Below are 16,713 nucleotides of genomic sequence, written 5' to 3'. Positions count from 1 at the left end.
GGTAACATTTTGCATAATCATTGTTACATGTATTTAGCTTGCTTGTATTATTGATAACCAGCTGGTATTTAAGGTAATAGTAAGTAGTTGCAGCAAACAATTCTTTCGTGAGAAAGACTTTTAAATCAAGGTTAATTACCACCATATTATCATATATCTAGATCTGGTACATTAAAGTGAAGATATCTTTGTGAAATCATGAAATCTTAGTTGCAAACTGATAATACTGATGATCACAGAAAAGCATATGTGGGACAGTGTATTAATATTGCTTGGAAAAATACCTGACATTTGCTGGAATCCAGTACTTATTTTGCTAATTTCTCAGCAATTACTCATTGTCTTTCAGAGCCACTGGTCTTTTTTTTTATGTATACATACAAACACTTGGGTGGAAATTTTATTAGATTCTGTTAAAACTCATTTTGAGATCATTACAGCATCTGGGATTAATCTGTAAGCATTCATTCAGTCTTGTCTGTTTCTTTTGTTTATGACTGACAGGAAGTAGATCAGCAATTGACTCTAGAGAAACGATCTCAGAAGAAGACAGCAAAGTTCTACCGTAAGCTTCAGGAGAAGGTTACTTCTGAGAACAAGGGGATTGCGTCCAAGGTCAAGCAAGAGCTCGCAGAAACCAACCAAAAGATTGAGTTCTTAGAATCAGCCAAGAGACATCTTGAGATGTTGTATGCTGAACAGTGGGGTCTGGAGTTTGCCTTGCTATATTCATTTGCGACCATGTAAGCATTGTGAATGTACTAAATTCAGTTTTGCTTTTCGTATCTTAAGTTTCTGTGATGAGCGATTACAAGAATTATTTAGAGAAGAACTCATGGTTGATCCCCCCTGTAATCTTTTCATGCCTCTGACCCCCGATGTTGTGCTAGAGTCCTTATGTTATTGAATCGTCTATCAGTTTGTCTGTCCAGTCTTTTCCATTTTCAGATCCATACTTGGTCCAGTACATTTAGATGATCTGATTATTTTGGGTGTTTTATGATTCGAATTCAATTAAAAGGTAGTACGGGTCAGTATATGGAGTGGAGACAATTTAAGGTACATGTATTTATACGTCTTTCTTTGCATGCATAAGTCACAAAGATCATTCCATTCAAACATGAATTTTTTTTTTTCATATGCCCTCAGCTCTGGTGATGGAAACCTTGTTAGGCAAATGGAGAATCCACTGCTCACGATGCATACAGTGAGAACCAATACAACTCTTCAGGCAGGAGAACCAAGAGGGCTCTTCTCATACCTTTATGCTAGGTAAGAAATATTCTTGCGAGCACTACCATAAGGGCACCTTATAGAAGGTAATAAAGAATCTAACTGGTACTTCCATAAAGCAGGGGTACCAGAGAAACTCTTTTCATATTTTAATACAAGTTATGTGTTTGTTGTTCTTGTACCACCTTAAAGGCAATAACACAAAATGAGCTCTTTTATATACCATTATGGAAGAATATAAACCTTCTTGCTGGTACCACTGTGAAGGCAGCGGTACCAACAGAGTCCGTCTTGTGTCTCTATGCAGTGTGAAAAACATCCTTGCCATTGCCACTATAAAGGCAGTGGTACCAAATGTGCATTTCTCATACTCGTATGCAATGTAATAGACATCCTTGCTAGTACCACCATGATGATAGGGGTACCAAAATGGCTCTTTGATGCCATTACAGAAGGTACTTATCGTTCTTATTGGTGCCACCATGAGGGCAAGGGTAGAAAAGAGCTATTCAATACCATTACAGAAGGTACTTGATTTTCCTGTTGGTACCACCATGAGTGTAGGGGTACCAAGTGGCTCTTTAACCATTTTGAAAGGTAATTTACATTCCTGTTGGTGCTTCCATGAGGGTAAAGGTACTCAAAGTGGCTCTCCATAAAGTAATTAACATTCCTGCTGGTTCCACCATGAGGGTAGTGGTATCTAAATTGCTATTTAATACCATTTTTGAAGGTACTTTACATTCTTGCTGGTACCACCATGAAGGCAAGGGTACCATGCATCTGTGCAAGGTATCAAAAATTCCCGCTATTTAACTATTCATACTTTGTTGGGAGCATGATCTTTTTTATGTATTTTTTTCTTAAATGTTTTCCATTTCTTGACATCCATTCATTGGAATATCAGATGTTGATGTGGAAGACACCATTGTCATTTGGAATTTGGCTCCACGTATTGACACCTATCCCATGTTATTTATTTCACTGTTTTTAAAAAGGCATTGCAAAATTGTATGATGTGTTTATCATATTTTCTCTCTAAAACTGATAAACTTAACTACTTAACTTTTTTTTGTTGGAATTATCCTGTTAAGTGATAAAGTTTATTAAAATACTCTGGAACATTGTCATATCAATTTGTACCATTGTAGGACAATATGATGGTTCATTTTCTTTTCACGACTAAGTAATTGTAAGGCAATACTAACTTTTCTTCACTATTATGTAACACATGTTTTGCATGTAATTTTCATTGCGTTCTAGCAAATAAACATGTACAAGATAAACAAAATAGGTTATTTACTATTTTCACATATCATATCTGTTGATTTTATTTAATTTTCTCTTCATTTTCAGACAAGCACTGTTAGATGGATATTTGCCTCATTTCTTCTACACTTATCACTATTTTGCCACATCACAACAGCTGCTAGACTTCATCACCAGTCGCTTTTTGTTCGCTTCCAAGTAAGTATGAGTACTGATAATTGTTATGAATTAATTAGTGTTAATACACAGAATATTATAAAAATAATTTTCTTTTTGGCTATTTGATTGCAGAACAGTATCAAGTCAGTAAATAATGAATGTTTTCTTCATTCATGCAATGGACAGAATACTTCATTCGGTGAAAGATGAAATAAAGATCCATTCAACTCGGCTACGCCTCGTTAAAATGGATCATTTCATCTTTCACCTCATGAAGTATTCTGTCTATTGCACTCATAAACATTCATTATTTGTATACTATGCTTAAGCTTGGGTATTAACTATGGAGTGTTAGGAGTGTCATATCAGACATGGCCACCACTATTACTATTAAAATGTTTTGGTTTTTATTTTCAGGCAAAAGTTGCGGAATGAAGAAGATGATTTGGCATTGTCAATCATCGCCAGAACAATAGACATTCTTCATGTATGGGTGGAAGGGTTCTTTGATGTGGACTTTAAGCCTTATCCACAGTTTCTTCATGAACTTCTGTTGTTTGTGTCCGACCAGGTATGGAATATGAAGTAGTACTAATATACATAGCATTTGTTTCAAATAAACTGAAAGTATTAAATGAAATGTATTTTAAAAGAAATCGAATTGTTCAGACAATATTATTGTTCTGCAAGATAGCAATTGAAAGAGATAAATTAATTGATTAATTCATCCAGTAAAGTAATAGATGTAAGGAAAAATACTGGCAAATAGAATTCATGGGCAATTCTACCAAGTATCCATGTGCAACTCCCTACATACAACCTTCCTTAACTCTTTGCCCGCCACGTACACTATCCCCCGTGCGCCACATTAATTTTGGGGTGCTGTATGCATTGTGTGCGAACTGTGACTTGAGTCATCATTGGCAGTCCGCTGTATGTGCCGCGAGTCGTCCGTGGCGGGCAAAGAGTTAAGTCATTGATAGGGAGTCTACATAAAACACCATGATAGTGATCTGGTCATTACATGCTGACCAACCCAGGGTGATGCGAAGGTACAACTTGTGCACACTTGCTCATTTACTTGCTTTACTCCCTTTTTGTGTGAGTTAGGAGATACAGCGATATACATTTTGGAGTACAGAAATCAATTTCATATGTGATAAAGATAAGGCATCGTACAACTTACAGTGAAAATTCACTGAAAATGTGCTTTCTAAGGGAAAAGATCCATTGCAATTGATCTTCATGCTGAGCTTGCACGTCTGAAATGACATCACTCACATGCACGTCGACTATGATTTAGGAGAACGGTAGAATGGAGGTGGCGAGGTTTGCGATTCTCATAGCCACCGAGGGTTAGGACTTGACGCATGTGCAATGCCTTAAAATGATGTTATATCATACCAGTCTTCTATGTGGACGTATGATTGTAAAAGTGCTTTATGACCATGATTTGAGTGTTTTGTGGAAGTTCATGATCAGGAGAATTAAAAAGAAGACAAATGGGGGGTCAGATATATAGCAGTTTTATTAAGGCCACCACACACCTTACGACTGTTTGTTATCGGATTTTGAAACAAATCGCGTTTTGCTCATTTTCTGAAAAAGTGAAGGGAACATATCATTTAATTTGAGGTTAAAATATAACCATTTTGAAAGATTCCAAGCCTTTATTTTAGAGTAAAGGCCAAATTAGTTTCAAATCGTAGGCAATCGTACAACTGCTATGACGTCATGGGGACTAGATATTAAATTCGCTTTTATTCTAAGAAGGATGATTGCACAGTCACATATTTGAACACAGGTATTCGTACAATGATTTAGAACATTACTCAGTAAGATATTCCAAGTCTCAATATTAGCATCAAATTCTACTACATTTTATTCTGAAATCGGGTTGCAGACCGATTGTAAGGTGTGTGGTCGCCTTTAGGTATATGGAATAAAGAATTTGATAATGCAAATGAATATATAATATTGAATTATTGAACAAATCGATAAGATATGTAATAAATTAATATTTTAAGAAAAATTATTGATAATAATAAAGCCATTACAAATTTAATGATAAATACAATGAGAACATCAATATCTTATCTGTATAGATGGTACCTGTTGAACAGCAGAGCAGGTTTCTGCTTCAGCTTCTTGAGCGCCGGCAGCAAGATGCGTCAAATGGGTTGACGTCGGTTGCTGCTAGGGTTCAAAACTCAGAGAGCAGTTTACCTACAATCACCAAACCTTTGGTAAGTCTTCACGACCTTAATACAACCACCAGACTTCAAATACCTTGCAATATTTGTGTTAAGGATAGTATTTATTTGTTTGTATGTATGTACTTGATATCAGGGGGGCATTTCATGAAAGGACTTGTCGGACGTTTTATCCGACAAGTCCCATTTTATCCGACAGTTACCATAGGAACAGTGCCTCTCAGCCAATCAAAATCATGGAAAGATGTCAGATCTGACAACTTGTCGGATGAAAATATTGATGAAACGCTCCCCTGTTTTTATTGTGATTATTTAAAGCTTAATCTTAGTCTGTGCTCTTGGTCCATTTGTGCAATTCTGAAATAAAGTGCAATTTATAGTTTGTTTGAGAAGTGATTTGACCAACATTCTAATGTCTGACAATTTCCATTGTCAGAATGCTCTGGCATCTTTGGATAAATGAATTAATAAGGTCTTTTAACATGATTTCTTTTCAATTTATTAGTTTTTCCTAGAAGTTTGGTTGATACATTTGTTGAACAGTCTTGTGATATCAATCTACTATTGAAATAGTGGATTTAGCCTCTTATGTGAAAAAGCTGTTCACTTTTACCTTTACATTGGTGAATGGTGTTTGAATTAATTGTATACATTGATAACATCATCATTCTTCGCATCATGACCATTTTAAGATTTAATAGGTAGCTTCTAAATTTCTTCTTTTTATCTTTTTTTCCCCCTTCCCTCTCCTAATTGTATTATTCTCTTCTTTGTTTTTCTATATTCTTGCTCTGTTACCTTTTCCTCTTCAATTTATTCTTTACCTTCTTTTCCCCATGTTCCTTATCTTTTCTGCCTTTTTCTTTACCCTTCCCCCTTTCATGCCTCTTCTCCATATTTCCTTTCAATCTCTTCTTCTTCCTCTTCCTTATAAACCTTATCCATCTCATGCCCCAGCCTTTACCATGGCAAGTACCCAACAGCTCACACAGCGACAAGAGCGGTGGTTTCAAAGCCAGTCTAATGGCTTGCTTTGTTCGCAAGCCCAGCAAGCAGCAGGAACCGATGGCCTACGCCCCGGCACCCCATGCTCCAAGGGAGGGTTTTCACATGGGTGACCATACCTCGCAGACCATAGCTCACGTCCTAACTCTCATTCAGCAGGTAATGTCTACAAGTTAAGCTCTTGAATTAATCTCAGTCTATAGGAGTGTTGCAGGAATCTTGCGTTCAATTGCAAGTCAGTTTCATGTCCCAAAATCAACCATAAATCTTGCAATTAAGTACAAACTTCTTGTGTCAACAACTATAAATTGATTTTCTTTAATTCACATGGATTTATCACTTGTAAATGTGCAAATAAATTGCAATGCAATTGATTGCAAATATTTTCTTGCATCACCCCCTAAGGATTGCATTAGACATGTGACTGAAACCTACTTTGGTAGCTAATATGGTAACAAAGTTAAGAAAAACGATGAAGTACAGTAATATTGATCATAACTTTGAGAGCAAAGGATGTTTCATTGGAAACATTGTACTGTACAATGTTTCCAATGAGACATCCTTTGCTCTCAAAGTTATGATCAATATTACTGTCAAGTTTTGCAAAACGACATTCAGGTATTCATGCATTTCTGAAATATTTTAGAAGGTTAGAATGTTTAAAGAGTACAGTAAAAAAATCTTTTTCACTGTGTCTATTAATATCCTCATGATTGTTCATAGTTAATTATGTATGGGCTTTTAAAATGTTCAAAAGGTTTTAAAATCAATTTATTGGTAATTTCCTGGGCTGTATGAAACTGGAATTCCATTATTGTTGCTGTGTGTGATTAATGGATTGGATTAGTAGACTCGTAGATAGAAACCAATCTTTATCTTTGTTCAACAATGAGTTATTTTTAGTTGGCCAGGCTAGACTTATGTGTGTGTGAGGATGGGTGTGTGTGCATGTGCGAGGCTGCGTTTGTGTGTATTGATTGTTAATGAACATATCTATAGTTTATACTTCTGTTTATTAATATTCATCTCATTTAATAGAGCCTCACAATCTTCGCTTTTTAGGGGTTGTAAAAAAATGTTCATGTGTATATATGTTTTTGGTATCAAGAATTATACAATCACTGGAGACCTTCAAATCCAAACTGAAATCTTATCTTTTCTAAGAGTAGTTATTGGCACTCATCCAAACTTTCTCATTCTTACTTTTCTTGTGCGCCTCGGAATAGAATATTTCTAGATACATGGCGCTATATAAATGCCTATTATTATTATCATAGATCTTCATCTGTTGTCATACATCTTGTTGATTTAGCATGAACTTTGTTATTTCAGGCTTTATTCATCCAAGTGCACCCCATCCACTTCCTGAACTCCCGCTGCCATAGCATCAGTGTCAAAGACTCTGCAAAGTCTCCTTACTCTCTTCAGCTGCAGCCAACTCCTTCCTCAAAGACCGATGGTGACGGAGTGGAAACGAAGAGCCTCTTTGCCGAGAAGGTCTTTGAAGGGAAGGAGATCAGGGACCTGTTGGACCTGGGCCAGGTTGTTTCTCATTGGGTCTCAGCGGAGGTGGTTTCTTCTTCTTCAGCCAAGGTTAGCCAGACACTTTGACAGTGTTTCATGAAACAGTTTCTGATAGAGCTTCTGTGTTAAGCTACTGAATTGTTCCATTTGTTGAGAGAAAAATTTTATTATTCATTCTTGATTTAAAAAAGATTGTCTTCACATAACCTGTCTCCTGTCATATTGATTATTATCTTTAAACAATTAAAGGGTGCTCTTGACAGCTTGGCAGTTGAAATTTGCCTGACATAGCAACATGTAATGTATGTAGCTTGATATCTCGGTGTGTAGTTGATTCGATAGTAACAGGTTAATGGAATACCTCATTAGTTGGATCTCTGGAAGAATATCCACAAGATTTGAAGATTTTACTATCCCACCGCTGCCACCAAATATTGAAAGGTTTTGGTTATTTTCCTTTTATTCTGTGGAATTGGTTGTTTTCATTTTTTGAATTGGTCATTTTCATTTTTTTTCCGGTGGTAAACTTTTTAAGGCTATAAAGGTTTATAATGACAGACACATGCCATATTTGCAAGATTCATTGTTTCAATTTCTTGAATTCCATCTTCACGACCTATTGACCAACTTATATGTCGACAATGAGAGGTCCCCTTTCTCACCATCTCCATTTGTCTTAATATTCCACCTATGGAAAACGTTGTATATATATTGATTAAAACTGTTGATTAAATTCGTTTGTTTTTATATTTACAATAAAGGCTCAAGTGGCTCTCTTGAGCAAGTTTATATCTGCAGCCAAGACGTGCTTTGAACTCCGCAACTTTGCATCCTGCGTTCAGATCTTGGATGGATTAGACAATGTCATAGTGAGACAAGTGCCAGTAAGTAATAGATTAGTTTACTCCAACGATGTTGTAGGACTAAGCCTGTTCATCGATCAAAGTAGAAATGTCTATTGCTGCTCTCCTTCAGAAAAAAATTAGATGCACTACTTATGTTGGCAGGGAGGGGTGTCAGGGTATCGTAGAAAGTGAAAAATTATATGAAAACACACAAGAATCGAAAATCACTCACAGTCATAGGCAATCTTTTCCCAATGCTTATCCAGTCTATTCTTAAATGCGATCACTGAACAAGCAGTAACTACATCTTCTGGGAGACTGTTCCACACATCTATTAGCAAAGAAAAACTTACGCACATCAAGATGCGAATATCTTTTTTCTAGCTTTAAGGAATCATGTTTTACTACCACGTCTCAGATAGAAAAGCTCAGAACTTGAATCTATGTGGCCTAGTGGATTAGTCTTCTAAATTTGAAACGGAGGGTCATGGGTTCGAATCCCAGCCATGGCGTAATTTCTTTCAGCAAGACATCCACATTGTGCTGCACTCAACCCAGGTGAGGTGAATGGGTACCTGGCAGGATTAATTCCTTGAATTCACTGAGCACTGAAAGGCAACTCGAGCTAAAGTTGGGGTAATAATATTACTAATTAACAATGCGCCTCAGAATAGATTATCTCAAGATAGATGGCACTATATAAATGCCTATTATTATTATGTAATACTTTAGAAAATTAACATATTGTATATCCAATTATCTTGATGTTATTATATTAATTATTATTTGGAGTTAGTATATTGATGTACATGGTATCTCACTCAATCAGTGCTCAGGCAATGCTCTTTTGTTGCCCCCATGTGTGCTTTATTACATACAGATAATGTTGTTTATGTGTGATGTTTTTAAATATTCAACGTCTGCTTTAACCACAAAATTTAAAAAGGAGGCACTTACACACAGATATTTAATACCAGTTGAAAATTAAGGTAATGAAAGTTTATTACAGATTTCAATATACGATGAAAATTAATGTAATGAGCTTTACCTAATGTGAATTGCTTGATGTGCTTTTCATGAATATTATGTGATAATTAAACAATGAAAATGGTATTGAGAAAATACGATTTTTATATTTTGTGAAAAATATTTCTATAATAACAATAAAATTTATTTGAGGGATGACATATCCATAAGTTGCCTTATTTTGTATACCTCATAGTAGATATTCACTTTCTTGTCTGTAAGGTTTCGAAAAATGTGAAAGCTCCAAGAAGTAAAGTTGGGCATAGGAATGGGCTTGTGTGACCTTCTTTTAAATGTAACTATTGGTAAGGAACTCAATATTCTACATGGGGTCAGTTAATACTTTTCCATTAAGACTACCTTCTTATAAAGGCTATATAACCTTCCTTCATATAAAGAAGTATCCAGTTTCCTTGTAGTTTCTCCATATCAAGTTTTCCATGTGCATTATGTTATAGGAATTATTCTGTTTTTCATTTCTTTAACTTGAATTGCTTCTCAGGCGTGGCGTGACCTGCCTTCCAAGGTTGTAACCATCTACGAGGAACTCAATGCTTCCAGGGTTCTCCTACAAGGGGACAGCGAATACCTGATGAAGGGCGAGAAGACCAGTCCGACCCTCCCGGCTACCCTTCTCTTCCTGCTTCATGTGCAACAGCTTGAGATAGGTGGATTCCAGCTCACCAACGGCATGTTCAAGTGGAACAAACTAAGGTGAATAATATTTGATTGCTTTATTATTATTTATTTTGGTGTCACCTGTGCCTTGGAGGCGAAAAGCGAACTGAATTACTATGACCCGCAGGTCTCTCCTCCCGATATAACTGATTGGGGGGAGTGCAGGTGAACCACTACTGCCGGAGTTCCCCCTACTCTTCTACAAATAGTGCAGTGGGTTCTTAACATGCAAAGGTGGTGACTCTCCTCTACACAGGGCCTCCATTTAACATCCTATCCGAGGGACTGATCTTGTCATATTGTTAATTCATTTTTGCGATTTCTGTGCCTTACTTGGTGACATTCTTATGCCACTTCGAACAGACTATTTCATTCAGACCATGGAAAGTGAAATACAGTTCTAGATTGAATGGTCAACACAAAGCATACATTTTGGGGGAATTGTAGGGTCGATTTGGGCAGCCATAAGGGCGACATCACCCGTCTCCTTCATGTATTTCCCACGCTAATGGCCACCCTATTGAAATCATACCCAATCACAAACCAAATCAAGTTTAATCTTTTTCTCCAATTTAACAGATCGATAGCCAAGCTTGTTGATGAGATCCGTATCTTCCAAGAAGCCTCATATTCCTTTGATGTGGAGTCAAGCTTACCAGGACAACTCAAACAACGCATGGACGAGTTCAGTAGTCAGGACATACACGTCTTGGCTGCACGCCATAGCTCTAATTACCATCAACTCTCGTCTGATAAGGGGCGCAAGTTTACCTCCACGTTTCAGAAGATGAGAGCTGGTCTTCACTAGATAGTAATAAAATTGATGTAATTCTTGTCATCAACTTTCGTCTGATAAAGGGCGCAAGTTTACCTCCATGTTGCAGAAGACGAGAGCTGGTCTTCACTAGATAGTAATAAAATTGATGTAATTCTTGTCATCAACTTTCGTCTGATAAAGGGCGCAAGTTTACCTCCACATTGCAGAACGAGAGCTGGTCTTCATTAGATAGTAATAAAATTGATGTAATTCTTGTCATCAACTTTCGTCTGATAAAGAGTGCAAGTTTACCTCCATGTTTCAGAAGACGAGAGCTGGTCTTCACTAGATAGTAATAAAAAAGATGTCATTCTTGTCATTAACCCTTGCCTGAAAAGGGGGCGCAAGTTTACCTCCACATTTAAAAAGGTGAGGGCTGGGGCCCGTTGCATAAAACTTTTTACCTGAGAAAACTCTGGTAAAAACTGAAAACTAAGGCAAGTCTGATTTCTGCCGTTGACTTTACCACAGGGCAAAAACTCCGGTAAAAACAACCTGAGTTTTCTCAGGTAAAAAGTTTTATACAACGGACCCCTGGTCTTCACTATATGGATAATAACAAAGATGTCATTATTGTCAACAACTCTCTTCAGATAAGGGTAGCAGATTAATTCAATCCGATGTTTAAGAAGATGCAATCTGGGCCCTGTCTTACAAAGATTTACGATAGATCCAATCAACCTCAACCATTTGGAAATCCAAATTGGGGTTAATACATATGATATGTAACACGTAATATCATATCGTAATAAGTGACAGTGCGCATCCGACAGGTTTGATCTGACCAATGTAGTGTTGTGTTGTGTTGTGTTATATGAAACAGGGAATTCAAAAGTTTAACTTCTAATCAGATTTAACCCATCGCAAATCACCACCCCGGTGTACACTTATCAAGCAATAGACAAGATCACATTCTTGTTAAAGGACAAGTCAACCCCAACAAAAACTTAATTTGAATAAAAAGAGAAAAATTCAACAAGCATAATACTGAAAATTTCATCAAAATCGGATGTAAAATAAGAAAGTTATGACATTTCAAAGTTTCGCTTATCTTTAACAAAATAGTTATATGAACGAGCCAGTTAAATCCAAATGAGAAAACTTTATTTCACATGACAATAACGAGAAATCAAAATATTTTATAATTCAAACAATAAAAAACAAAAGAAATAGTGAGTGAGTGACATCATCGAATCTCTCATTTGGATTTAACTGGCTCATTCATTTAACTATTTTGTTAAAAATAAGCGAAACTTTGAACTGTCATAACTTTCTTATTTTACATCCGATTTTGATGAAATTTTCAGCATTGTGCTTGTCTGATTTTTTTTATTGATTCAAATCAATATTTATCTGAGGTGGACTTGACCTTTAAGATCAACTTTTGAAAAAAAAGTACATCCATGTACATTAAAAACAAATCATATTAAGCCAATAATAGTAATAACATAATACTAAACCAAAAGAAAATCTGGAAATATGGGGTCAACTTTGATTGTATATGAATAGAAAATTGATTTCTCGATTGACATGCATATAATCTTCTAAAATCATAATTTTTGGCTTGACTTTTCTTTATGAAATATCAATCCATGTAAATGGTGCTTTTTGGAATATTATTCCAACAAATATTATCCTGCACAAAATGTGAATTTCTATATTCTCCACATTATGCTGTGAGGGTATTTTTGTTATTCACTATATTTGGCAAAGCTGAACTTCTGAATTTCCTATGTTGAAGAAATTTGTGAAAGATATACTTGTACAATATAATGGCAAATATCCATTTAGATCTGGAGAAGCTTTGAAAACTAATATTGACACAAAAGTATTCTCATCATTTTCATCATTGTCATTTTGTTATGAATTGGGGGCTATTTGATGGGAGGGTTTCAAGAGTATTTTAGTGTAGATATGTTGATGAATGAAGATGACATCTAATGGTTTCACTTCGTAATTCTGAAGGGTCTTTATTCTGAAGGTTTGTAATTCCGAATTACGTAAATTGCCTATTCCTCGATGTTCGTTAATCCGAAAACATAAAAGGGTTCATTAATCTGAACATTTGTGGCGTTATTCCAAAGGTTTGATAATACGAAAAAGAAATAAGTTTCGTTTATCCGAAAATGAAATAAGGTTCGTTAATCATTTCGTTTTTGGATTAACGAACCTTCGGAATTACAAACCTTATTTCGTTTTCGAATTAACAAACCTTCGGAATTACGAACCTTCGAATTAACAAACCTTCGGAATTACGAATGTATGCGATATCTACCCAACTGAAGCACCACACAATAATTAGAATTTTGGTTAGAAGTTATAAAATTGAATGTATTATGCCATTTCTGAATATTTTTTGCTTTTGACATTGTGGTCTAATTAAAGTTATGGTTGCATGATATTGGATTGTGTGAGTCCAGGGCTCAAAACCAAGCTAGAGTTGTGGAATTGTTTCGTATTCTTTCATCTTTCTATCCCCATTAACAAAACAATAATGTCCATCCATTGTCTATGCCTGAAAAAGAACCAAATATAGTATATGGTGCAATTTTCTTCCATCCAAGATAGTTCATTATGGAACAAACTTATCTTGTTCAGGTTTTGGGTACAATGGTGTGAAAAAATTTTCATCACATTTTTACTTTTGGCCAGTCATGCAACAAGATAATTAGTGTATAAGAACTGATATCACCTTGGATATGTATACTTCATATTACAATGAACTTATTCAGTATTCATTTGTTTGACAGGCATTTATTGTAAAGAAAGATAACCTTTTCACACCGGGTTTTTTAAATATATTTTATATAGTGTTGAATTTACTCTACATTTTTGTGTGATAATTATTCATATCACCTTGCAGATATACGTCTATAACCACTGCTCCATATTATTTATTGATAGTATTTAACTTACTATTTAAGTAATATCACCTTGATGAAATAAAGATACATTCCATTGTTATCATTCTGTTTGTTTAGTCTTATGATGTTTATACTGCAGTCTTTCGGACAATTACTTGTATTTAGACTGCTTGTATTCTATTCATAAAGTATATTTTTAGTTTTTTACAGATGTTTCAGAGCAAAAGCAAAAAAACATTTTTGAAAAGAAGAAAAGATGGGATCCATTTGGACTTAACCTGACTTGGTTATACTAAAGGGTAATCCAAAATGAAATTATAATATTATTCACAGATGAAACATTCATGTTCCTCTTTATGTATTTTATAACGATTACTACAGTGAGTGTAGTGAGGTACTTTATGGATACAAAACCAATTTTTCTCCCTCATTAAGAAGATTTCTTACTTCACCTTTTCTACAGTGTATCATTGATGACTTAATGATTTACTTGATACTAAAACAACACATATTCAGCACTAAACCTAGTCTGAATGTGTTATAGATGTATTGATTTTTATAATGAAAATATTTTTCATCTGTCGACTCTACTGAGGTGCCTTTCAATGGTAAATGGCCATTTTGTTCTGCATCGCTCATATACTTTCCATTTTTTTTATAAATTTCCTCTCACATGGTTTAGTCTTGTTCATATACGTTTACACACTACACACTGGGTCCAGTCATCCACCCGGGGTGGACTCGAACCAATGATCTTTGGTTTGACGGGCAAATGCTTTACCGACTGAGCCAACTGTGTAGACCTTTCAGCACTGAGACCACATTGATACTAGAGCAAATGGGTTTTAGCTTATATGCTACTAGACTATCTGACAATTAGCTCAACTATTTGTAGACCAAGTGATTATTAACCGATTTGAAGTATGGTTATGGCATTGTTACAATTGAAGTCATCAGCTCATGCATCTCACAGCCTCAGTAGTTCAAAAGATAACACACTCTTGAAATATCTTTGCTGGAAGATCAAATCTACCCTTGGTAATAGAGCATTTGCTTATGCAGCTCCCAAATTATGGAATATACTCCTACGCTTTATAAGGGAATCATGTGCACCCGCAGTTAGTACATGCAGGTTTAAAATTAATCTTAAAACTTATCTTTTCAGAAATACTCTATAATATGTATCATTAATTTTGTTATGTGCAGCAGAATATATTATTGTATTAGTTGCGCAATACAAATGCTCTTTTATTATCATTATTATTTTAATTATTATTATTATTGGTATTGTTATTATTATTATTATTATTATTATTGTTATTATTATCATCATTATCATTAAGTGCATGATTTGGGGTCACATAACCCTGCTCCAACACCAATGTTTAAAGTTAAACAAAATATGGGGGTAAATATTGTTTTTTACCCTAATTGCTTATAAGCAAGCAAGCAAGCAGAGGACCAAATGCTTAAGGTCCTGTCAGAGGGACATGATAATGAAGACCAAGGGAACTAGTGCACCAAATGGGATCATACCTGGGTCACTGGAATCCAAACCCCCCGCTGTTAAAGGTAAATGCCAGTTTTGGTAACGATATCAAAATGAGTTCATACAGAATCCAATGAAATGACCACCAAAGTGTCTGTTTGTATAAATAAAACATATGAGCCAAAGGATTCTGGAAGAAATTGTGTAATTGCTGAGAAATCAGCAAATAAGCACAGGATTCAGGTCAAGTGTCGGGCCCGACATTCAGAGCAATAATTATGCACAGTCCCACGTGCGCTTATCTGTGTTGGTGATCTTCAGTGTGAACACTTTTCAGCGTAGATTTCAAGATTTCACAAAGTTCAGTTTATGTAACTGTACCAGATCTAGATCCTTGATGATATACTGACAACTAAGCCTTGTTTTACAGACTTTCTCATGAAATCAGTGTTAACTGCAACTACTGGCATTTCTCTTTAACATGCCTCCTCAAATACATGTATATTGGCTTATCACCTTGAATGATATATGACTAGTTATGCTGAGGATCTACTAATCTTTCAACTCATATTTCGAGGGTTGACAAATAGAAAGGGAGTTTGAAAGAAGAAATTCATAGGCCTAAATGAGAAATGGTGAAGGGTTATTTTGCTCTGAAGGAAATGGAAAGTGGAATTAAGCTAGGGCTACTGGTGGATGGGGGGGGGGTGCACATCCGGCCCATGCCCCCTTTTTGAGAGCCTTAAACATTTGTAATATGTAATATGCCATTTTTACACAAGTGCACCCCCCCCCCTTTTGAAAGTCTCATAAGTTTTTTATGGGAATATGTCACTCACATATAAGTAAGGTTTTTTTTTTTGCTTGTCAAATTTTTCTAGGGAAAATGTGCCGCCCCTCCTCCCAGTGTGGAAAATCCTAGATCAGCCCCTGACTTGGGCTTTATGTTTTTCTACGTGTTGCAGGTTTTGCATGATTATCTTGGTACCAAAATCACAAAATGGCCCGAATTCCAAGTTATGCCCTTCTGTTTGTCGACCCTATATTTATTGATTTCACCCCAACATGTGATGGAGAAGTGAAAGTATGATTTACATGTGAATCAATAATACTCAGGTGCTTAATTGTTTTATCTTTTGTTTAAAATCTATTTTTTTTTTATGTATGATCATCCTTCATGGTGATTCTGATTCATATGTCGATTCATGCCATCTGAAATATGATTTAATGGAATTTGTGTTATTTTTTCATGGATGTGAATTATGCGGGAAAAAATGGCTGAATAGGTGTTCTATGCATGAAGGTTATTTTGTAAAATATTGCTTGACAACAGTTCATATGTAGATTATTTGTGGTTTGTGAATATAAAGGTGTTTGATGTGCATTTATGTATCTTTGATGTCTGTGTTTTTTAATACTTTTATTGTAAATCCGGAATGTCATCATTTTGAATATTTTTATTTGTAAATAATATGTACATAATCTGAATATATATTTTTATTAAAAAATAACTCCAAAGATTATATGTTTCTTGTCTTTATTTATTATGTTGTGTATGGGTCACTTATTGTCTGGTATGTCCAAGCTATTC

General features: G+C 35.4%; 1 protein-coding gene across 1 annotated transcript in view; it reads left to right on the top strand.

The window, feature by feature from the left end:
- The window catches only part of LOC121424844, a 38,342-nt gene extending 27,580 nt beyond the window's left edge, over positions 1–10,762 (top strand). The window contains exons 8-17 of the mRNA XM_041620651.1: positions 505–743; positions 1,150–1,272; positions 2,590–2,700; positions 3,079–3,232; positions 4,767–4,907; positions 5,832–6,038; positions 7,212–7,472; positions 8,165–8,287; positions 9,777–9,988; positions 10,532–10,762. Of these exons, the coding sequence (XP_041476585.1) occupies positions 505–743; positions 1,150–1,272; positions 2,590–2,700; positions 3,079–3,232; positions 4,767–4,907; positions 5,832–6,038; positions 7,212–7,472; positions 8,165–8,287; positions 9,777–9,988; positions 10,532–10,760 (1,800 nt within the window). The 3' untranslated portion in view covers positions 10,761–10,762. The remainder of the gene's footprint in view (positions 1–504; positions 744–1,149; positions 1,273–2,589; positions 2,701–3,078; positions 3,233–4,766; positions 4,908–5,831; positions 6,039–7,211; positions 7,473–8,164; positions 8,288–9,776; positions 9,989–10,531) is intronic.
- Positions 10,763–16,713: the final 5,951 nt, after the last annotated feature.

This window comes from Lytechinus variegatus, chromosome 12, assembly GCF_018143015.1.
Source record: "Lytechinus variegatus isolate NC3 chromosome 12, Lvar_3.0, whole genome shotgun sequence".
Classification (NCBI taxonomy): Eukaryota; Metazoa; Echinodermata; class Echinoidea; order Temnopleuroida; family Toxopneustidae; genus Lytechinus; species Lytechinus variegatus.
The sequence above is the reverse complement of the archived record's forward strand: the minus strand, read 5'-3'. Positions and strand labels throughout refer to the sequence as shown.